The sequence below is a fragment of the Gymnoscopelus braueri genome, assembly GCF_963280865.1.
Source record: "Gymnoscopelus braueri genome assembly, chromosome: 15".
Lineage (NCBI taxonomy): Eukaryota > Metazoa > Chordata > Actinopteri > Myctophiformes > Myctophidae > Gymnoscopelus > Gymnoscopelus braueri.
Window position 1 is genome coordinate 12,980,583 of NC_137620.1, and position 24,507 is coordinate 13,005,089.

At 42.3% G+C, this 24,507-nt stretch overlaps 1 protein-coding gene across 2 annotated transcripts; it reads left to right on the forward strand.

The window, feature by feature from the left end:
* The first annotated feature begins 605 nt into the window (after positions 1-605).
* nectin4a (nectin cell adhesion molecule 4a) lies at positions 606-21,862 on the forward strand. 2 transcript variants are annotated; one of them, XM_080451889.1, is made up of 11 exons: positions 606-1,200; positions 6,793-6,990; positions 8,330-8,497; positions 9,494-9,772; positions 11,619-11,736; positions 16,437-16,591; positions 17,158-17,323; positions 17,890-17,965; positions 18,970-19,032; positions 20,435-20,632; positions 20,755-21,862. In XM_080451889.1, the coding sequence occupies exons 1-11, from the start codon at positions 1,146-1,148 to the stop codon at positions 21,163-21,165; spliced, it is 1,887 nt and encodes a 628-aa protein (XP_080308015.1). In that variant the 5' UTR covers positions 606-1,145; the 3' UTR covers positions 21,166-21,862. The 2 variants fall into 2 exon arrangements, with proteins under 2 accessions (XP_080308015.1, XP_080308014.1); XM_080451888.1 differs by having other exon boundaries at positions 607-1,200; positions 20,752-21,862.
* Positions 21,863-24,507: the final 2,645 nt, after the last annotated feature.

Here is a 24,507-nt window from a genome sequence, read left to right on the forward strand (position 1 = left end):
CCACCAAGGTTGAGGTGTAAAGGATTACATGAGATTAAAGTAATCACATAAATGTCCCAATTAAATCTCCTGTTACAGTATTTTTCTCTTTTGTTCAGTATTGTACTAGTACTAGATAGAGACAGAGAGAGATCATACTGGACATTACTGTATAGATTTCAACAATTTCAGATGAGAGGGTGTAGAGAGGAAAGGCAGAGAGGGGAGAGACAAGTGAGACAAGACAGACGAGCATGGTCTGTGCACTGGTTGAGCCATCAGGCACCAACAATATTTTAATGTAAGAAATATGATGTCTTAACATGAAAGACAATGCAAAATGATGTTGACCAAGGCCTGGGTATCTGTGAGTATAGGTTTAATGCCCCAAATCTGCAATTAGCTCTGCATGTGTGTTCCTTTTAAACAATATTGTTTAAAAGGAACACACAGGAAACATGATATTTATATCCTTGTTTGTTCAAACTAGATCCCATGCTGTCGTCTCTTCACCTTGCCTCTGCTAGAGCATGTAAAGACGAGAAAATAACTGTCATGTTGCTTCAACCAAACAGGAAAGGCAACTTTCGAGAGAGTGAGTGAGAGAGAGAGAGAGAGAGAGAGACAGAGACGGAGACAGAGAAAGAGAGTGTGTGTTTGTGTGTGCGCGCGCTCATGTGAGGGGAGGGAGCAGAGAGGCGACTTGCGACAGGTGTATCCCAAGAAGCAGGTAGCTGCACCTTCTTTGACTGCTTAGCAAAAAATATCGTGTTGACACTTTGACAAAACAATAAGAAACATACCAAAGGATTACAACTGATTCCAGGGCAGAACTGTTTTTCATCACACATTTTTTTTCTCTCTGAAGGACACAGCTGTAACTTAGACTTAGCCTATAATCGCCAAGGATGTGTTTATAGTGGATGAGGGTGTGAGTCAATAACTGAATCAGAAACAGAACTGTTTCTACCTGCCGTCAGAGAGAGGAATTATTCCCAGCATAAAGCGGGGCTGCAGTTGTTTGCGGATTTGTCTTTTCTTTTTACTTTGAATTGCTCGGACCGATGCCTTGAAAGTGTCCTCCAGTAGAGAAGTGGTCCCATCTCGTGCACAGGTTGACCGTCTCGGCGTCCAGTTGGTGGCCTCGACAGAACCATCGGAGGAGAATGACATCGCTGACGAATGGCCTGTCACTGTGTCTGCTGGTCCTTTGGAGTTTAGGTAAGTACGGGCTATCTGTGCCAAAATTTATAAAACACATGTAGGTGTGATGTATACTGTTTATTTACTGTATACAATTCTAGTGTCTTAAACTGATATCAATCTTATGGTGGTTCAGACACATTTTCAAGGTGAGAGTGAATTACTTCATTTCATTTCTGGCATATACGTTTTCATATTTAGTTTTATTCATTATGCTCTCTGAAGCCTGGGCAGGCGGCCAACGTTTTCAAGGGTTGTCTTCTACTGGGACCGAGTCCAAAAAAAGAGGGAGAGAAAGAAAGAAAACACTTAAGAGGCTGTCTGATATTTCAGGAAAAACTGGTTGCTGTTGATCAATTTCCCTCCCACCTGTTCGTGATTCACAGTGACTACATGCTCTCTGTGTGTGTGTGTGTGTGTGTGTGTGTGTGTGTGTGTGTGTGTGTGTGTGTGTGTGTGTGTGTGTGTGTGTGTGTGTGTGTGTGTGTGTGTGTGTGTGCGTGCGTGCGTGCGTGCGTGCGTGCGTGCGTGCGTGCGTGCGTGCGTGCGTGCGCGCACACATGCCTGCGCACATGCCTATGTGCAGTACATGAGGTGCATGTGTAAATGGACTGTGTGTTTATGTGTGGTGGATGACACATGCTACACATAGACACACACACACACACAGTCCATGTTTAAGGCAATCATACAGTGTGTATAACTAAGTGTGTACATGTGATGACAGCGATACGCTGTCAATCCATGATGTAGTATGTGTAATGTACTGTCTATTGTATTAAGCCCACACCTGATCTGGGGAGAGCATAACGAGTGTGTTGGCCTTTAGCCATTTCCAGGGTCAGCCTGTGTTGTTGGAGATGAGAGAGAAGAGGCAGTCAGTACTATAATGAAAATAAGCTGCTGTCTCCGCGTTATTCCAGTAATGCAGTACAGGCAGATTCCATGTTAGGTTTTTAAAACCTCAGGGTGACACCCACACTCACTCACACGCACTCCTCCTGAGAGATGGAAAAACACACCTGTCTGTCTGCAGAATAAATACACTGATAGTTCTGACAGTAAATGTATGATTCACGTCCTGTTGACGACGCTTCAGCAGCGTTTCCCACATGCATGTGGGAAGAAGTACTCACATTTTTTACTTGAGTAAAAGTATCAATACCGCCATGTAGAAATACAAGTAAAAGTCTGGAATAAAACATTTACTTATGTCAAAAGTACAAAAGTATTGGCATCAAAATGTACTTGAAATACCAAAAGTAGAGAGTACTCATTATGCAGAATGTCCCATTTCACAAGTTTTCAAATGGGTAAAAGGTATAAAAATCTGGCTCTAACGTAGCGGGTTCGAGTCCCGTTCCCGACGATCTTTACTGCATGTCTTTCCCCATCTCTCTCTCCCTGTTTCCTGTCCATCTCCACTGTACTCCACATCAGTTAAAGGCAGAAAAGCCCCCAAAAAAATCATTTAAAGAGAAATTGTAAAAATCTTGCGACGCGTTGTGAGCTTGTAGATCGTCTATTTTCAAATAGCCAAAGTATAGGGCGGAAGTGGTTAGTGTATATGTTTTGTAATAATAATCTAAATCTACAAAGTAACTAGTTATTAACATTTTCAAATAATTGTAGTGGAGTAAAAAGTACAATATTTGCCTCTGAGATGTAGTGGTGGTGGAGTAAGTAAGCCTTGTGGCCCATAGGGCAGGGGCCTATATCCTGTTTCTGTAGCGTGAGGCGGCCTGATGTACAAGTATACATCCCCTGGACATGACGCCAGTATGTCGCAGGGACCTACCCCCAATCCAACTCTTGATGCTGAGCGTTAAGTAAGGAGGCATTGGGTTTCATTTTTATAGTCTTTGGTATGACCTGGTCGGGTATCAAACCCCAACCTCCCAACCTCAGGGTGAACACTTTAACCACAATGCCACAGAGCTGGCCGGGCATGGAATAGTAGAACCAAAAGTACTGAAAATTGGAAATACTCCAGTAAAGTAAATATACTGTACCTCAAAAATGTACTTAAGTACAGTACTTGAGTAAATGTACTTAGTTACTTTCCACCACTGCCCACATAGGGTACAAAACTTCTCTGAGCTCCTTATCGACTGTTGCATCACTTGGGCAGTAGACATAAATTGTGTCATTTATGAATCATGTGTAAATGACCATGAAGGATTTCACAGGGATGCATGTTGACCTAGTTATAGGGGAAATGACAAAACAATTGGAACAAAATGGTCTTGTTTGCTTGTAAAGTCGTGCTGGTTGAAATTGTTAGCAAAATGCAAAACTTTTAAAGTAGAAACGAGAGCAGTGTAGTAGGCTACTTTATTCATCCCAAAGTAAATTATTGTGATTTTTTTTTAAAGAGAAAAAAATGTATGAAACAACCAGTGGCCTTGCACAATATTTGTCATAGTCCTGTGTGTGTGTGTGTGTGTGTGTGTGTGTGTGTGTGTGTGTGTGTGTGTGTGTGTGTGTGTGTGTGTGTGAGAGAGAGAGTGACGTTTTTATTCAAAAATGTCTTTGTCCTCCTTTTTACTCCACTTGACATGCTCTACTACAGTATGTGTAGCTGATAGCAACAAGAGGGCAAGTCATAGACTCACTCGTTGCTCGGCTGATACCAACAATAAGCCACTTCAACTTACTTTTCTTAGAGGGGCCCCTGATGAAGACCCCTAATGAAGGCCCCTGTGGCCCCGACATGTCATTTTTCGGCTCCTTGTAAAATTATGGACGGTATTTGTAACTCATTGAGGGATTAAGAGCTTTGGAAATACCTTAATTAAGAACATTTTGATCTTGACCCATTCAATCCGGGAACGCATCTCTGTCATTTTAGATTTCTTTGGCTATCCAAAATTAGCAGATATACATAGTGCTCATAGTACTCATAGATATACATAGTGCTCATAGCGCGGCACTCAGTGCCGCGCTATGAGCTTGTAGATCTGCTATTTTTGAAAATGTGTGCAAATCTTTGAAATGTTCGCTTTAAAAATATATATATTCAAAGATTTCCCCCAAAAAGATTTTTCAAAAATAGCAGATCTACAAGCTCGGTGCCGTACTATGAGCTTGTATATCTGCTATTTTAGGATAGCCATAGAAATCTAAAATCCTGGATTCAATGAGTTAAATGTCAACCCTGAAAAGTGTCCAACTTTGGTTGATTCCCTCACACTTTGTTTCCGTTTGTTTTAGCTTGGCGCCAAGACAAATAAACAAAATAAAGACAGTGTAGTTTCATGGCCATCAAATGTATAGCTCAGGATAGAGAGATCAACATGTGACTGTACTGTGTATACGTTTCATGCGTGTGTACGCAAACAATGCATGACAGTGTGCTGGGGGACAGTAGAAGCTAAAATGTCACATGGCGTCTACATCAAACATGTTGGCTAATTTGATCCGTAAACAGACAGAGAGAGAGAGAGAGAGAGCGTGCGCGGAGGAGAGACACAGATTAGTGTTAACATTGCGTGTCTGAGTGGTATATGTTACAGGGTGACAGACAGTGTCACGCTTTGTGTCTGTGCCTGTGTGTTGTGTGTCTTATTTTATGTCCTGTTTGTGACCTGGGGCTGGTAACAAACAACATGTTTGTGGAGTGTGTCCCTTATGTCCAGACACTCAGTTTCCCTCCCTGTTGTCTGGCTTGCTTTGAAGTCTCATCTAGAGCAACTAGTTAAGCGACATAGCTTCACCTCTAGTCAGCTGAGCTCTTGTTTTTTGGGAGACACCACCATCTTTCCCTCCCCTCCTTTCTTTCTTCTGAGCGCCCTTCGAATTACACTTCCCCTCCTGACGCTTCTCGAACCCTTTCTCAAAATCAATCAGCGTTTTTAATTCAGATATCTGAATTATTTTGGCGTAGTTAGTGCCACCATGACACTGGCATCATCAGGGGTCATCAATGTGTCTACACAGACAAATGTGTCCGGGGCTAGACTTGGCCTTGTCTGTGGCAAATCTTAGTTTTTAGTTTTTTTATATTATTTTGATCATAAGACTCAATTACTGAATGTCTCAGTCTCCAGGTTTTCTTCAGAATATGCATGTCACTTATTTACTATGACACTATGTATGACACATCAGGAGTCCACTGGTACAGTTGTTCTCTAACTTTTTATTTTCAAGGACCCCCATAACTCAGAGAGTGCACTAATGGAACCAAAATTGACTCTATGGGTCCACTTGGTTCCATGTGGGCACTCTCTGCGTTGTTAAGGTTTGTGTTTCTGGTAATATAATTTTCCACACATTTTTATGTCCATGGCATTTTTGACAAAAATGTCCACCACAAGCCAGCATGGCGATGACCCCTGACCGGCGTTTATTGAAAACGTTCACCCTTGTGTCCCTATTTGGGGACACAAGGGTGAAAGGGGACTATTTTGGGGTCATTATAGGCAAGAATTGTCAAAAAACGGTTTTGAATTGTGCTTATACGTGGTTAACTCATACTCTGGGCATGTGAGGTTTGAACAGAAAGCCGTTTAAGGAACCCAGGTTGTTGGAATATAATCCATATATTTGACACCAAATCCTCTTAAATTAAATCTCTCCGGATGTGTCTCAAAATATAATACGTACTGCTGTGCTGTTGTTTTCGATATGCAACTGAGAACTCTGGCGTCTATCTTCTAGGAGGGAACCTTTAATTAAGCAGTATTACACGAGAGGGTGTGCTTTACCATTATTATTGGCACCACAGTGATGCGGTCAGGACCGAAGCATTTGTACTTTCGTGCCAATAATAATGCTGGTAAAACCCATCCTCTCATGTTATGCTGCTTAATTTGAGCCCGGGTAAACCGAAGCCAAATGAGAGCAGATTACTGTGGTTAATGTTTATCAAAGTGAAAGCACCCCTTTTTTGTCACATTAAAAGTGCAATTGAATTCAGGAAAGCCTTTGTATAGTGTCTTTAAATATACAGAAGATCAAAACTTGTCTCCTTGAAAGAGCACCAGAGCAGGCTACAAAAGTCTGTATATTCTATTAAAAAATATATATATATATTATTATAAAAAAAACGTTACCAGAGGTTTTGAATACCTTGTTTAGCTTGAGGAGTTCTTATATTGTTTAATTGTGTGATATGGTTATATTGATATTATGTTAAGTGATATATTAATATACTATGTTATGGTAGCTGTACAACTGTTAACTGGTACACTGTGCATGTATGTTCATTTCTCTACTGTCATTTTGAAACCACAATGAAATGAAGTGTTTGACTTTTTTGTGTTATCCCTGATCACTTTTGGGAACACATTGTGTTTTAATAACAATATATTAATAATAATAATACATACATACAAATAATAAACTAAATTGAACTAAAACATAGGGAAGAATAATGCATTAACATCCTTGCTGGCTGGTACGCATAAGGAGTGCCTGGAGAAACAGGTTGCGCAGCAGTACTGCTTACCTGAACATGTATAGTTGATCATTTCATCACCATCCAACTGCATAATATATCTTTTCGTCACCCCATTAGTGGCTGTCTCGGTATGCCAGCCTCTCTGTGTCTAACGTCTGTCTGTTTACCATCTCTCTGTCCATTATACTTGTCCTCCAACCATATTATAGTCACACGGGCGCAGGGAGACTTCGTTGAGCCCCCTCCCGACCACTCCATGCTCTGCGTGGCGGAGGACGAGACCACCCTGCCCTGTCGCTACCAGGTGGATCCAGGGGACACGCTGGTGCAGGTCACCTGGTACAAGGAGAAACTGGATGGCACCAAAGAGCCGATAACTACGGCGCACCACACCGATGGCCAGACAGGTACTGTCTTCCAGTGGTGGAAAAAGTACTCAAATGTTTTACCTAAGTAAAAGTATCAATACTGCAATGTAGAAGTACTGTTGTTATAGATAAAAGTCCGGAATTCAAAATTTACTTGAGTAAAAGTACAAAAGTGTTGGTATCAAAATGTACTTAAAGTGCCAAAAGTAAAAGTACCAGAATGTTTGAAAATAGCAGATCTACAAGCTCACAACGCGTCGTGATGCGACGCGTTGTGAGCTTGTAGATCGGCCATTTTCAAAAAGCCTATGTATAAAATAGGGCTAAAGTGGTTAATGTATGTTTTATAACGTAATAATTTATATCTGCAAAGTAACTAGTAACTAAAGTTTTCAAAGAATTGTAGTGGAGTAAAAAGTACAATATCTGCCTCTGAGATGTAGTGGAGTAGAAGTAAAAGTACTGAAAATTGGAAATACTCCAGTAAAGCAAAGGTACCTCACAATTGTACTTAAGTACAGTACAGTACTTGAGTAAATGTACTTAGATACTTTACACCACTGATAGCAAGCAGGGCGGACATGGATGAGCGAGTAGAGTAGGTCGCCTGTCTATGTTTATTTAGCTTTCAGCAAGATCACAGGTTTAAAAAGACAGGTGCCATTGAAAACTCTGAATTATTTAGCTGATTATACAATATAAAACTTCAATCTTCAATTATAAAATAAGTTCAGAATCTCAAATTTGCAGTTGATTAAGCTAAAATAATCTAGTAACCTAAAACACACACTCTCACACTCTCTCTCTCTCTCTCTCTCTCTCTCTCTCTCTCTGACACACTCTATCACTCTCACTCTCTCCCTCCCTCCCTCGCCATAAAAGTGCACCTGTCTGCAATTTGCAACTGGACCTAGAAAAGTCTTCTAGCTTGCCAAAATAAATTACCCCCCCACTGTTTCTCTGTATTTATCCTTGTATTGCTCATAGTATTGATGATTTCTCGTATAGTATTGTATGTCTTTATATGTCTTGATGAATTGAATACACAAAGTTAACATAAGTATAACTAAATGCATTTGAAATTAAATAAAAATGTTACTTTTCAGGATACCAATTCAAAAGTCACTTTTGTGTGACATAGAATGGCGAAAAAAGTTAAAATACTGAGAGACCGTATATGCAATGTGGCCCTCTGGAGTGAGTGTGGAAATCTAGTGGCCCTCTCCATCATCAAAGTTGCCCACCCCTGATATAGGACCCCAATGGTCCTTTCAGCATTATTGTATAACTGTACCTCAGTACTTTTTGCAAACTGTTAATTTGTAAGTATTCAATCAATCAATCCCTCCTTCACTACCTCTCTCCAAACCCCCTGCAGCGTTTGGCTCCTGGTCAAACCATGTGAGGTTCAAAAGCAACCAGCCCACCGTGGACTCCTCGCTGGTCATCCTGAACACGGAGGTGTCCAACGAGGGGAAGTACACGTGTCACATCAGCACCTTCCCCAGCGGGAACTTTGAGAGGCATATGTCCCTCACCGTCCGCAGTAAGTCTCCTTCCTGTTCATCTCAACCTGACTTGCCATAATGTGTCCTGCTCGGCCGCTTTAGGACACCAAATATCTACCGCTCAATCATTTCTGGTCAGGGCAGGGCTACTCTAGCCTGGTAAACCCCTCTCCCTCCGGAAATCGCAAATCAAATTGCATTTGATTTCAGGAAGGAGTCTGGGATTGCTCAGGGAGTAAAGCTGCCCGCTCCGCTGAGTGTTAGAACCATTCAGCGGCTGCTAGGGGCGGGATCATCCAATCACCTGCCTAGTAGCTTGAAAAAATGAAACGCCGTCTGTCATCGATTCTGCGACCGAAGTCTCAGATGGAAGTAGGCTGTGAAACAAAATGTGTGTCGCAAGCTTCTTCCATTTGACGGAGTCAGGTTAGGGCTACTCTACACTTTTGTTTTTGAAAGAACACGTTTTATTTTGAAAGAAATCCACTGGATTGCCAAACCGAAGGCAAATTCCCCATGTGATTTTTGGCTTGTGGAGCACTGTTAGGGTTAGCCCATGATGAGCCGTGCCATAACCCAAAATGTATGCACGACCCGGAGGCTGATTAGGATGTAATAACTAAGTAAGTCACGGATTGTGGATAGTCTCACCAAAAAACATACCACAGTGCCAGCACCACAGCGCCTCTTAACCCATTAAGACCTGAGGCCGATTCTACAAATGCCGTCTAAATCAGTAGTTCTCAAACGTTTTCGTGCCAAGGACCCCTAAAATCATAGGCTATGTATTTGGCCGCGGACCCCTCATCTGAGAAGATTTGTGTTAAACAATAAAAAAAAGTGTCAAAATGTTTCAAACAGTTTCAAGATTTTTCAAAAAATGTTCAAAAATAGCAGATACACAAGCTCGGAGTGCGGCATGAAGTGACGCGCTGTCAGCTTGTACATCTGCTATTTTCGAATAGCCAACAGTCAAATCTAAAATGACACAGATGCTTTCCCGGTTTTAATGCGTTAACCTTTGACCCCTGCAGCTGCACCCATCACCAATCTGGACCTCGTGGTCCTGACGGAGGGTCAGGACTTTCGAGTGGCCGCCACCTGCCGCTCCGTGGCCCGTCCGACCCCCCGCCTCTCCTGGGACACGGAGCTCAACGGCAAGTCCAGCAACCGCACCTCCGAGGGCGGGTCGGTCAGCAGCCAGTACTCCCTGCACCCCCTGCGGAGCATGAACGGCAAGAAGCTGGACTGCCTGGTGTGGCACCCCACCCAAGACGACCCCATCAGGCTAAGCAAGAAGCTGGTGGTGCACTGTGAGTACACCCAGCTATCTATCGTGAGGAATATTGATCCAGATCTGGGATCAGTTTGATGAAGATTATGATGATGGTGATCACTGATCGGTTCCCAAACGTTTTAATCGGATCCAAGCTGGTGAAAATAGCAGATCTACAAGCTCACAACGTGTCGCGATGCGACGCGTTGTGAGTTTGTAGATCGGCTATTTTCACGACTTCTTAAACATTTGTTTTCTAATTAATGGAATTTCTTTGATTTTATTTTCATTTATTCATGAAATTCTTTTGAAAAACCATTGAATTTATTTTTAATTCATGAAAAATGTTTTTTTTTGTTCTTTAAGAAAATGTTTTTGAAATGATAATAATTGACAACGAAATGTAGGAAACAAAAAAATAGGTATATTTACTCGTGACCCATGACATTTGGAAACAGTGCTCTAAACTGTACTATGTACACACACACACACACACACACACACACACACACACACACACACACACACACACACACACACACACACACACACACAAGCTGGTGGTGCACTGTGAATACAGAGCCATCGTGAGCATTGGTGGACACTTGACAATAGTGCTCAACCCCAGTACTTGAGTCAGTAAGTATAGATTCCTGGTCAAATATTGTGAAATTTGCTCTGTCAAATTTGTACTTGAGTTAAAGTACTGGAGTACTTCCTTTTAAAGTATTCAAAAGTAAAACATTACAAAGTGCATTTTGTTTTTAATATCAACGCAATGCTGTATTGAAACTTAGACATAAAAAAGATTTTCCCACATTTGTCTACAAATTCTTCTGCCGTATTTCAATAGTGACAATAGCAGATCTGCAAGCTCACAAAATGTCGCATCACAACTCATTGTGAGTATGTAGATTGGCTATTTTCGTTATGTTTGGAATATGTCTTAAAGGACGACTTCACTCATTTTCAACCTCTTCATATAATTGGTCCTCACTAATGCTCATGATAAAATGATACCATTTTACCTGTGGGCAGTGACATTATCGTTAGGCAGGTTTTTTTGTTTTCAAACAAGATTCCAAATTATTATAATATTTATAATTCCATTATAATGGAAACGAAAAAAAAAATACAAAAAAAAACGTGACCCACAAATGGGTCCTGACCCACTGTTTGAGAAACACTGCTCTACGAAGACACTCTCACCTTGGTACAACTTCATTACACTTCCTGGGGCCTTTCAGTTGGTTTGTAAAACTACTGCAAACATACTCTAGTCTTTACTGTATGTACACACACACACACACACACACACACACACACACACACACACACACACACACACACACACACACACACACAAGCACACACAACACACACACACACACACACACACACACACACACACACACACACACACACACACACACACACACACACACACACACACACACACACACACACACACACACACACACACGCACAAGTTCCTATCTTTATCAACATCACTGCTGGCAACAGACTGAGGCACCACAAATACCCACATGAAAATATTGCCCTTGGTTACTGTTAAAACCTCCTGTATACACCAATGTATTGGATAAAGATCTTGGATTAGATATCAATTGGTATCCCAATCTGAAATGTATTGTCTGTTTACTAAAGAGCTGAAGAGATGAGGAGACCCTTGTTGTTACTGAACAAACAACCCATAGCAATGGTCATGCCCCAAAAAACATTTTAAACTTATTTTGTATATAACTTTAAATTAATTATTTATATTATAAAATGTTCTTATGCTTTCTATTTTGTCAATGCATATCACTGTGTTTTATCCGTGTCTAATTAACGCAACTCGATTCGTTTTTCTTTCTTGCCAGACCCCCCAGACGCAGACGTAATTGGCTTCAGTAATAAGTGGTACGTGGGCCTGGAGCACGCTGCCCTGAGGTGTGTGAGCAGAGGAAACCCCACACCACAGAGTTTCACCTGGACCAGGTAGGACCTGTCTCTCTGCCTGCCCCTGGCTGACTGTCTCGATGACTAACTGTCTAACTGTCTAACTGTCTGAAGTTATACCTGTGGTTGTGTGTGTGGAGCATGGTCACTGTTAGGGAACTGACGAAAGCAGCGGTTCCCAACCTTTGGGCCAAGGGCTCAGCGGTGGGCCATCAGGATATTGCAAGTGAGCCCCCAAATAATTGGCACAACACCAAGATTTAATGATAATATAACAGAAATATATATTTTTTAAAAATTCATGGTATTTTTAAGACCTGAGGCGATTCTTTAAAAAAATCTAAATCCTAACGTTTTTTGGAAAAAAATCTAAACATTTTTTTCAAGATTTTTCAAAAATAGCAGATCTACAAGCTCATAGCGCGGCACTCGGTGCCGCGCTATGAGCTTGTATATCTGCTATTTTTGAATAGCCAAAGAAATCTAAAGTGACACAGATGCGTTCCAGGTCTTAATGGGTTAAAACGTTGAAAAATGGGTTTTCGTTGTGATATCGATATGTTAGTGCCATTGATCCAAGCCGGAACACGATCTTTTAATCTGACCACTTAACACGGCAGCCGAGTGGCTAAGGTTGGTTAAAGTGGTCTGAAGCTGACGACTTAACTTGCCGAGTCGGCGGTCCCTGACAGTCAGACGGGAGGGCCGCGAACGCTTTTGGGATTTTCAAGTGGGCCCTGATCTAGAAATGGAAAGGAAGCACTGGACTAGAGATGGATTGGTCATCGATGAACTGTTTAAGTGGGATTTTTCAGTGACGTCGGATTTGAGTCATTTCTAACTGGTTGACTAGGCCTACTGTATTCTGTATGTATTGCCATGTAATCTTACACCATAAACGTCTTTATGCTCCACTTGTTTATGCCTATTTTTGCAACGATGATGACGCACAGATTTTTTTGTCATCTCAACGTTAATGGAAACTGACATCTGTCACATTATTACTGCCCAGCAGTACATGCTGAGGAGGGGCTGACTTAGTAGATTTTTGCGGCTTTCTGCCTGAGTCACCCGGTGACAACTAGAAGCCATTCTGCTGGGTGGATTAAAGTATTCCCAGGGTGTGGCACGTCGAAATGAGAGCCAGGGAAAATGGTTCTTGACAATTGGCACTCCGTCTATTTATGAGAACAGACAGTTAGGGCCTGAGGGGGAAATTCTTCACCCAGTGGCGGGCTAAAGGGGACAGTAAAGAGCCGTCTAAAACCTTTGGTGATTTGCCTACAATGTGGAAACCTCTATATGGTGAGGTGAGGTGCTGTTATTATTGCCAGATGCGGAGGTTGCTGGTATTTGCCACCTGATCTAATACCATTAGTCATAGGAGCTTATACACACCTTGAGAAAGGAGGGTTTGTGAGTAAAAAAGCTTACCAGACGCATGCCAGGTACGCAAGGATCCACGCATTCAAGCGAAAAGCACCGGCACGCACGCACGCACGCACGCACGCACGCACGCACGCACGCACGCACGCACGCACGCACGCACGCACGCACGCACGCACGCACGCACGCACGCACGCACGCACGCACGCACGCACAGATCCAGGTTTTCAAACCATTCATTACAAGCAGTCAGTCAGTCAGTCAGTCACTCTCCATGCTCAAACACTCACTTCTATCTTGGCACACGCACATGAACACACACGCACGCACGCACGCACGCACGCACGCACGCACGCACGCACGCACGCACGCACGCACGCACGCACGCACGCGCACACACACACACACACACACACACACACACACACACACACACACACACACACACACTCACACTCACACTCACACTCACACTCACAGAGGCAGTGGCTGTGGGCAAACCTGTTGGCTTTGTCGGCGGCAGCAGCAGGTGAAGTAATAGCTGGTGTCACGGTGTCGTGTTGCAACTTGCATGGAGGAGACAGTTTCACACGAGGGAGAGAGAGAGAGAGAGAGAGAGAGAGTGTGCGCACAGGAGACAGAAAGGGGAGAGTGCAGGGGCTTCTTATAGGGTCCCAGGGGAAGGCCATTACCACCCCCTAGCGTTCGAATTTAACCTCAAATTCTGTTCTTTTATCCATATTTTCTTACTTACTTTACATGGGCACTGAGTGCATCTCAATCCACGCCCATCCATCAACATAGGTTTAGTGTTAGACACAGGGTTTCTTGTCTGCAACCACACACTGTCAACCTGGTATCCCTGTTTTGGGCATGTCATTAAATGTTTCATCCTTAATTTTTCTTTTTTATAGTGAAAATTGCGTTTACGTGGTAACTGTTTTGGCCACGCTCTAGTTGCCCAAAAGACAACAAGTGGGAGGTGAACTTGTACAGGCCGGTTGTGAGGAGGAGTTTGTGAACCGAGGTGCACCGCGCAGGAAGTATAAGAGGAAGAAGACAGTGTCTATTTGTTGGTGATCTTATCGTGCGGTGAATCTTTGACATGTAAAAACGAAGGCTCCTCTTTCCTGTTGGCGGTACGGCCTCATAAGGGCGCCACTCTGATGCAAATACTACTATCACAGTAAAGTCATCTGTGTTTAGTTGAACTCTGAGGGCTCTCTGGGTTAAATGAACTGCTGTGTACAACTCCATATACCTGTAGGCCAGGGTAGTTACACTTTCCATTAGTGCGTCATGTTCCATTTGACGCATACAATTTGATGTCTGTGTCGTTGCAATGCCAGAATTAGAGGTAGAATAGTGACACTCCAAGCAATATCAATGAAATGTATTGAAATGTATTGAAAAATGTTCTGGCACAGGATGCAATCCTCTGCGCCAGACTCAACACAATATTTATATTTTCTTTCTAATTGCGACTTTCACATTCACAATTTACAACGTACTACTCTGCAGCCCACCCATCCCACAAATACATCCGCAACCCACATACAATCCTACTTATACTGTACATACATACAATACATATATACACGCTTAATTCCATATTTTACATTAAAATGTTAAGATCCCTTGGTTTACCAGTCTATGAAATTGAAATTGTGGGTTACTGTGTCATTTTATTACATCAATATGTATAGAATATGTGTAATAGTCCATGAGCCAGACAAGATTTCATTATCGAAAGAGTGGGCAAAACCATACCTATATCAAATTGTTCATAGGGTCAATACGAGTAAATAAATATATGATAACCTCTCCACAGGAGCAGCTTTTTCATGGTTATCACACATTTTGTTATTTTCCCCATACGTACATGACAGGTGAAAAAATTCCAACATTTTAAAAAGAGTTATCATAATGAAACTCCCTGAGTTGATTACTTACATGAAGACAATGATTTATCGTATTACAAGTTTTCTGAAATTGTATATTTAAACATGCAAATTAGGCATTACGAAAATATGCCCGAATTTGTATAACTTTCCAGAATCAACATTCGAACATTGGACAAAGCCAGAGTGAACATTCTTATTTCATTTTGTTAGATGTTGGAGTCAAAGGTTTTTAACGAGGGAATATTCAATATCTGGCTCAATTTTGGGGCTCTGGCTCATGGACTAAATGCCTAATTTGCATATTTAAATATACAATTTCAGAAAACGTAATACGATAAATCATTGTCTTCATGCAAGTAATCAACTCAGGAAGTTTCATTATGATAACTCTTTTTTTAATTTTTTCACCTGTCATGTACGTATGGGGAAAATAACAAAATGTGTGATAACTATGAAAAAGCTGCTCCTGTGGAAAGGTTATCATATACTCGTATTGACCCTATGAACAATTTAATATAGGTTTGGTTTTGCCCACTCTTTCGATAATCATTGCTCAATTTTGGGGCTCTGGTTCATGGACTATAACATACATATTCTATCCTAGTTCGATCCCATATATAGGAAGATTTAAGAATGACCTGAAATCATGGCTCCATCTCAACACTAACTGGTCCTAGTTAGATCCCTACCCCGGATAGCCCACTCTGCATTGGATTCTTCTCTTAGGGTACCTCTTGTCTTGTCCTATATGTATTGCTTCCGACTTAATATATAAGGATTTCATTTTCTTTGTTTCATGATTGTTTGTACGGTTTGTTGCGTGTTGTTCTATGTCTCAAGGTGGACCACAATGGAAACAGGCCCTCATCTTTTTCGTGTATAATCCACGTTGGCGTTTTCTAAATGGTTTAACTGCCAATAAAGTATTCTATTCTATATTCTATATACCAGTGGTTTTCAACCCTTTTCATATCAAGGTCCATTATTTATTAGGCATTTGAGCCACGGACCACCATTTGATGAGATTTAGCCTCTCAGACCCAAAACTTAGAATATTTGGTTGTCGTTGGATAAGATTTTGTCCACAATTCCATGCTGTATTGATATGGTATCATAGGTGAGATAACAGGCAAACAATCTCTAATTGCGTAGACTTCTTGTTTTTTAAGTAATGCAGGTGTTTAACAATAATTTAACTCATGAGAGTGTAAAATTGTTTTCATTTTACACTCTCAAGAGTTAAAGATCTATAAGGGTCCATTTGGTTACCAACTCTCCATCATTTAGCTAGGGACCACCTGGAACCCCCTCAAGGACCACTGGTGGTCCCCGGACCACTGGTTGAGAACCACTGCTATATAGCTATCCCAGGATGAATGTAATGTAACACATACTAATTGAAACCATACCATAATGGCTGTGTACATGTGTTTTTTTGGCTCCGTGCAGAGAGGGCAAGGACTTACCAGAGGGTGTGATACCTCACCCTAATGGGACGCTGGAGTTTGGGCGGCCCCTGAGCCCGGCAGACGCTGGCATCTACAAATGCGAAGCGAAGAATGAAGTCGGGGTGGGGAAAGCAGAGACGGAGGTCACCGTGGCTGGTAGGTGACAGGCAGACATGACAACATGAGAACACGCCATAATGCTCTGTTTGCATAGTGTGTTGCGTATGTATTTATCGACTTACTTCACCCGGCTAAGGTCCAGAGTGTTCATTTAACCCTGAGTGAGTGTGTAAAAAAGATGTTTACACACCCAGAGTTAATTTGACACTCCATTAATTGCTGTGTACCTTTATCTACGTGCGTGCCAACTTGATATTTGATCTAGCCTACCCATTTACCTCCAGCCTACCCATTTGCCTACTTACTTCCTACCCAGTTCCTATCCCACCTAAGTACACAGTAAAAACTCACTGTTCATTTAATTATGAGAGTGTACCCATTAATCCATCTCTTGTCATAATCTATTCATGTGTCCACATCATAGCCCCAGACTGAATAATGTTACCCACTTCCTCCTGTAAGTCCCAATCCAACTGCGAAGAACCTATAGGACATTCCCAGTCGTTCCTATAACCTGACCTCCTAAGCCAGTATAGGATATCATCATAGCCATAAGCATGGTTATGATGTCTCCTCTTTTCTGTCTACATGTCCCCCCACAGAGCTGCCGCCCCGTAAAGAGGAGACGATAATGGACAGTCTGATGATCATCATCATAGCGGCCGCGGCCGGCGGCCTGGTGCTCGTGATGCTCATCATCGTCATCGCCGTCACGTGCCACCACAAACGCAAGAACAAGAAACTCACCAGGGAGCTCACGGAGAAGAGGTACGCACGCTTTCACTACCGCAGTGGTAGAAAAAGTGCTCACATTTTTTTACTTAAAAGTAGCAACACCACAATATAAAAATACTCTGTTACAAGTAAAAAGGCCTGTGTTCAAAAATGTTACTTTGAAGTTAAAGTAAAAAAGTATTGGCATCAAAATGTACTTAAAGTACCAAAAGTAAAAGCACAGAATGTTTGAAAATAGCAGATCTACAAGCTCAATTGAGCTTGTAGATCAGCTATTTTCAAATAGCCTATGTATAAAATAGGGCTTAAGTTGTTAACTTATATCCGCAATGTAACTAGAAGCTAAAGTTTTCAAATAATTATAGTGGGGTAAATATACAATATTTGCCTCTGAGATGTAGTGAAATAGAAGTAAAAGTATTGAAAATTGGAAAAACTCCAGTAAAGTAAAACCTGTACTTAATTACAGTACTTGAGTAAATGTACTTAGTTACTTTACACCACTGCACAACCGCATAGCGCCGTCTAATTTGACAGTTTTGTTCCTCGTCTCACATTTCGTTCTGCTTTTTTTCTGTCTGTTTCCTCCTTTCTCCCAGGGAGGAGATAAGCACTCTGTCAAGACAAACGTCCTTCAGAAGAATTAACTCTGTCAGCACGGATGCCAGAGGAGTGGTTAGTGTTATTTCTTTATTCTGTTGTTCATTGCCCCTTCAACAGCATAGTATATCGCTTACAGTACAGGTTAAAGCTGCAATCCGTAAGTTTAATTTCCTAACCGGGATTCGAACCCCGGGCTCCCGCATTAGGAGCTCTTGCTTGGCCAGGGGACATAATAGCGCTTATGAGCTTCAGGTAGAGCTACTTGTCGACCAGCAGGTGTCCTATTCAACACCATGGTCTGAATGTCTCAATGGAAGAATAGGGAGAGACCACCTCCAAACACTGCAGATGTGCTAGCTAGTTATTTTTGTATTAAAGGTGCTGTCAATTATATTGTTTGGTTAAAGCAAAATGTTTTATTGTTAAAACAAATGTAAGCTCTATATCCAATAATAATCACTGTAACAGGGGTCTCCCTTTCTCTCCAGCACTTTAGCAAACAAAGGAGAAAATACATTTTCAGATGGGTCACTAATTTCATCCAGTCAGGAGAGAGAACCCATTTACAGGCTTCGATTTCATAGTGTTCCAATTCCAGCGTTGTCTTTTTTGTTTCATCACTTCCAATTTCACTCATTTGTTCTGTATCCTGCATGAGGTCTCTCTCCTGATTGGATGAAATTCATATCCCCACCTGAAGATGTATTTTCTGTTTTTACTAAAGAATTTGAGCGACGGGGAGACAGGGTTACTGTACAAACACTCTATAGCAATAATTACTATGGGAATAGAGAGCTATTTAACACTTATTGTAACATAAACAATATCACTTACTCACCCCCAAAAATATTGAATTCATTCAAATAAGTTCCAGGTTGCAGCTATAAATCTCCATTTAGACATGCATCATCACAGTCTGTAGTAAGTCATTGAGGCCATGAATGCAAATGTACCAAATGTCATATTTGAAGAGCTGCTCTGGAGTCCGTCACTTTCATTCAACCGGAATGAGACTTCAATGTGTCTCCTTGTCAGTCCCACGGACGAGCCACTGACTCTAGTCTTTTCCTTTGCAGATGGAGGAAAACATTCCTCTGAGAGTGGAGGGAACCCTGCGGACCAGCCTGTCTTCCCTTGGGGTCAGTCTACGAGTCTGTCTATCACTGCCTGTGCATGCGGGGCCGGGTTCGCCAACCGAGGCTTTATTGGCCAGATGCCAGGAGGCTGCGTTCTGAGCTCCGCAGGCAACTCTCTCAGCATTTGTAATAATATAAATGTAGTGCATTTCACATAAACAATAACAATGATATCCTATAAATGTAGAGCATTTCACATAACGATAACAATAATGCTAGCTTTATCATTGGGTAGCTGTGCACTGCTTTCCTCTCCTCTGTGGGTGTTGTTGCCTCAAGGATGTTGATTAATTACTCCAAGCAAAACAGCTGCATGTTTTCATAGACGTTATTATGAGCTACGTGATTCCCATAAAGGAGCTGGCATACAGAACACCTTTACTGATTATTGATGAGGTTGTTTGCAGGGTTGGGAAATGATGTGACCTAATAAGTAATACAATCTGATTACTTGAAGTACTTTGGATCAATCAATGCAAATATGCTGTTAAAGGAAGTAATTCAAAGGTTAACCTAATCACTGATTAGGTTACTGATTACAATTACATGCAGATAATGAATTGCAGATACATATTTTTTCATGTAATCCTCCCAACCCTGGTTTCTTTCCATTTTAACGTGGCCCCTGCAGTTACTAACACAAATGCCAGGACAGTATGTCATCACTTGTCACAGCTCTGAGTCGGCTCTGTTCACCTCCCTCTGGTTTGGGATCCACAAAGTGACTGATTTTGTGCATGCTGTACATTTTGTCTAGCCTATCAGCGGTTCTCAAATTGGGTTTGAGGGACCCTCAGGGTTCCTTGGGGGGGGGGTTCCAAATGGACCCTCACAGGTCTGTAACTCTGAGAGTGTGCAAATGGATAATGTACACTCTCAGAGTTCTGAGTTCAGAGTCTTTGAAATTAAACGTTTGGGAACCACTGGTCTGTAGTTAACCACTTAAACTCCAGCAGCCAGCGATTGCTTTCCCCACAATAACAGAAAAGACGCTAGAATTGACTATTGAGCCCTGAGGGACTCCAGTTACCCTTATGGGGTTTAAGCAAGCCCCCAGAGCCACGGTAGAACAGTGAAGCGGCCGTCGCCTGGTGGTCAAATCTGGGATTGCAATCCTTCCGCATTTAAAACGCCACTGCGCATGCTTCAACCGTTTGAAACCCTTGTGCGCCTGCTCGGTGCTAAAGACTTACGCATTTGGGCCTTGATTTGGGCACCCAAATTTGGTGCCCAAATGCGGAAGTAGAGCGTTCTTCCGGGTGCTTCAAAGTTCAAACGCCAGTGAGCAACTTTCATTCAAATGAATAGCTGGGGCAGTCCGCCCTCTAGATATATTATAACATATGGGTTTAAGTTGTTAATTATTTCTCTCTTGCTGCCATGTTGTTCCCTTTTGCCGATATAGGAGCAGGCTCGCTGCCGAGACAGCCGCTCCACTCTCTCGTGCGGGCACGGCGGAGGAGGGGGCGGGGCGATGCTCGACTACCTGGGCCGACCTGTTATCCACAACGGCTCACGGAGGGGGAGAAACAGGGCGATGGAGAGGGAAGAGGAGAGCCGACTCAGAGTGGAGTCATTCGTGCGCAACAGCACTATGTCACTGGTAAGTGTCTGTAAGAAATTGTGTTAGGCATGTCAGTGCTTGAACATTGCCATAGACAGAAACCTTTCACTTTGAATCATTATGCATACTTCCATGCACACTTCACCTACTTTTCCCAGCAGGAGAACCGCCTCCACCCGCCTCTCATGCCCACTCCCTTCCCGGTGGTGCACTCCACCGAGCTGCTGAGGCCCCTGAACGGCAGCCCGCTGGTCCCCATGGAGGGGAGCGTCCTGCGGCCCGGGAGCATCAACAGGAACCACCAGAGCTCTCCGCTCAGCTCCGCCTACCGTCCCATGACGGACGAGGAGGACGACGACGACGACGAGGAGGACGAGGGCCTGGGGGGTCTGACGTCGCCCGCGAGCCAGGGACGCCCCGACGACCAGAGCAGCGACACCAACAGCCAGATGTCCGACGCGCTCAACCCCCGCTTTCAGCCGCCCAACGGCATCCTGAGGCCCAAGCCCCGGCCGAGCCCCATCGCCGTCAGTCCCCACGCATCCCTCATCCACAAGGCTCAGATCGTTTAGCCGAACGGCCAGTAGAAGCAGACGTGAGACTTTGGGGGGATGGGCGGGGTTCAAGCAATAGGCATAGTCACTGCCAGGGGGGCCAGCCTGCCTGGCATACCTGGTTATTCATAGTAACTGTATGACGCTTTGTGGTCCACTATGAGAACTTAAAAGGCCTCAAATATGCTGCTGCTCACGGCCAATGTGCTGTTAATGCACACAGGACCTCCTCCAGTTAAACTGCACGTTAAAAGGGGCCGGATCCCTCACTCAGCAGGATGTGTGTGCTGGTGGAACTGGTCGGGTGTGTGACTTGTCCGAACCCACCACACTACTACTATGCTCTCCTCTCTCACTACACCTGCAGCTTTCAAGCATACCTCCTCCTCCATACCTCCACCGTGGCCCCTTTCTCCCTCTCCTGTGCATTAGCCCCGAGCACTCAGACAGTTCTTATCTGATAGGCTAAACAAAAAGACTTCCTCTTCCCTGCTTGGACATGACTTAATATGTGCCAACTGCGCACATTCATTTGTCCGCATGTAAATTTGTACACTATGCAAATATAAGCAATTTGAATGTCACTGTTTTATGATTTACAATGTTGATAAGGATTATTCTCCTTTTTTTCTCCTTTCTTTTTTTTTTACTGCAACTTTGTTTTACAGTATATATGTATATATCTGCATCACTTAATATATTTATGTGAATATCTTTTCATATCTGGACTCTACTGGTTTGGAGAACATACACTAAAAGGGCAGGTTGGAGTCGGAAACATGCTTGGATATCTTTGTTTGAAAATATTCCTCAGGACAGTGACATATTTTTTATACTGAGGGCAAACATGACCACTACTCTAATGTATTCGTAGTATTGTTCTCTAGCATAACTTGGGAAATGCAATGTGCCAAAGCAAAAAAAGGTTGAGAAAAGAACTTTGCTTTCTAAGCAATTATGAAGTATTATTGTGGTTTTCAACACACGTGTATTGCAATGCCCATGTTGCTCCTCTTACAGTATGTGTCCTACTTGTTATGTTTCAGGGATATGCCTTAATACCGTCTCATTTAGAGATTAAATTGCAAGAATGTTGTTTCATCCCACAGTCAAGGTTCACTAAAAGGCTATAGCAATTTCCCATGTATCACCAAACTAATGAGACTGTCAGGTGAATGTAGTTAAACGGTGCATTTATATAGCTCGTAGGCCTATGGACTTGTAGACAGTGCCCCCTAGTGTGCACTACTGGAAGGTGCATAGACCGGATGGCACCTCTGTACAACCTACCAGATTCAAAATCAAGAGGTGTTACTCGGCACATGCTCATACATGTACTGTATGTGCAGTGAAATGTTGGTGTGGCAGACTCTGCCACTGCCATACTGTGCTAACAATGTCCAACATACAGTATAGAATACAAGATAATACAAAATAATAAAGTAAGGTATAGTGATACTACAATGAAAGCTGTTGCATTCCACTGTGCTCTTAGTGGCCTTGTTTTACAGTACAAATGCAGCATTCTTTGGAGGTACGTGGGTATGTGTGGGTTTTTATTTGTTTAAATAAACTTTGAGGGTATTAATATGCTTATTTTTACACGTCAGTGAAAGTAAAGTCTTCCTTAACAAGAAAATAAATGTTTGTGCCGTCTAGTATTACGAGCCGTCTATTGTTATGTCTTTTTTAACGGCAACACTGTGAAATAAAATCCAAGGCCAAAAAGTGACTGCAAAATACATAATTTGTTGCGGATAGTGATACATATTAGATATCATTACATTTCTGGCCATGAAGGCCTCTTACCTTACTTGGTATGGTGCTTTGACCGAGTGTGTGTGTGTGTGTGTGTGTGTGTGTGTGTGTGTGTGTGTGTGTGTGTGTGTGTGTGTGTGTGTGTGTGTGTGTGTGTGTGTGTGTGTGTGTGTGTGTGTGTGTGTGTGACTGTGTGTCTGTGTGTGTGTGTGTGTCTGTGTTTGCGTGTGTGCGCGCGCGCGCAAGTGGGATTAGTAGCCTATGCCTGTGAATTTACCCTGAATTATAGAATGTATTATGTCAAGCAGAAGCCTTCAGCTTGATGTAATTAATTATATAATGGAGGAGGAAACGCGAGACTTGGACACTGTGAGGGCTGCTTTGAGAAACATGGGAATGTACAGTGAACTGTACAGAGAGAAATGAAATTTATTAGCAGTTTGCCCCCAAAAAAAGCACAGGAAAGTACAGTTCAATACAAGGTCAGCTAAGAGGATTTAAAACCCAAGAAAGCCTATGGCTTGATTCCATTGGGGTCCTTTGTACTCAATTCATTCATAGAGAACAGTGGCCACCTGGTATTCCTAAACATAACCTCAATAAAACTATGCCTAAAACTAACCTTATTCCTAAACGTAACCTCAGTAAAACTATGCCTAAACCTAACCTTATTCCTAAACCTAACCTCAGTAAAACTATGCCTAAACCTAACCTTATTCCTAAACGTAACCTCAGTAAAACTATGCCTAAAACTAACCTTATTCCTAAACGTAACCTCAGTAAAACTATGCCTAAACCTAACCTTATTCCTAAACCTAACCTCAGTAAAACTATGCCTAAACCTAACCTTATTTCTAAACGTAACCTCAGTAAACTATGCCTAAACCTAACCTTATTCCTAAACTAAAAAAAGGGGGTCAAACGAGCGTGTTTTGGGGTGAGTCTTCTGGTTACCCTGATGAGTGGGCACTGGGCAGCAGTGTTGGAAAAAGTACTACATTTTTTTCCTTGAGTAAAAGTATCAATACAGCAATGTAGAAATACTCTGTTACAAGTAAAAGTCTGGAATTCAAAATTTATTTGAGTAAAAGTACTAAAGTATTGGTATCAAAATGTACTTAAAGTACCAAAAGTAGAAAGTACTCATTATGCAGAATGTCCCATTTTTTTCAAATGTATACAAATCTTTTGAAAATGGCAGATCTACAAGCTCACAATGCGTCGCATCGCGAAGCATTGTGAGCTTGTAGATCGGCTATTTTTAAATGGCCAAATGTTGTAATAATAATCAAAATCTACAAAGTAACTAGTAACTAAAGTTTTCAAATAATTGTAGTGGAGTAAAAGTACGATATTTGCCTCTGGGATGTAGTGGAGTAGAAGTAAAAGTGCTGAAATTTGTAAGTACTCCACTAAAGTAAAAGTACCTAAAAATTGTCCTTAAGTACAGTACTTGAGTAAATGTTTAGTTACTTTACACCATTGCTGGGCAGGCAGTACCCAAGACCCAACAGCGGGGGCAGCAGCAACACGCCAACGGTATGTGCCCGGAAATCCAAGAAGATGAAGAAGAAGAAGCAGGAGACGGACAGGAAACAGAAT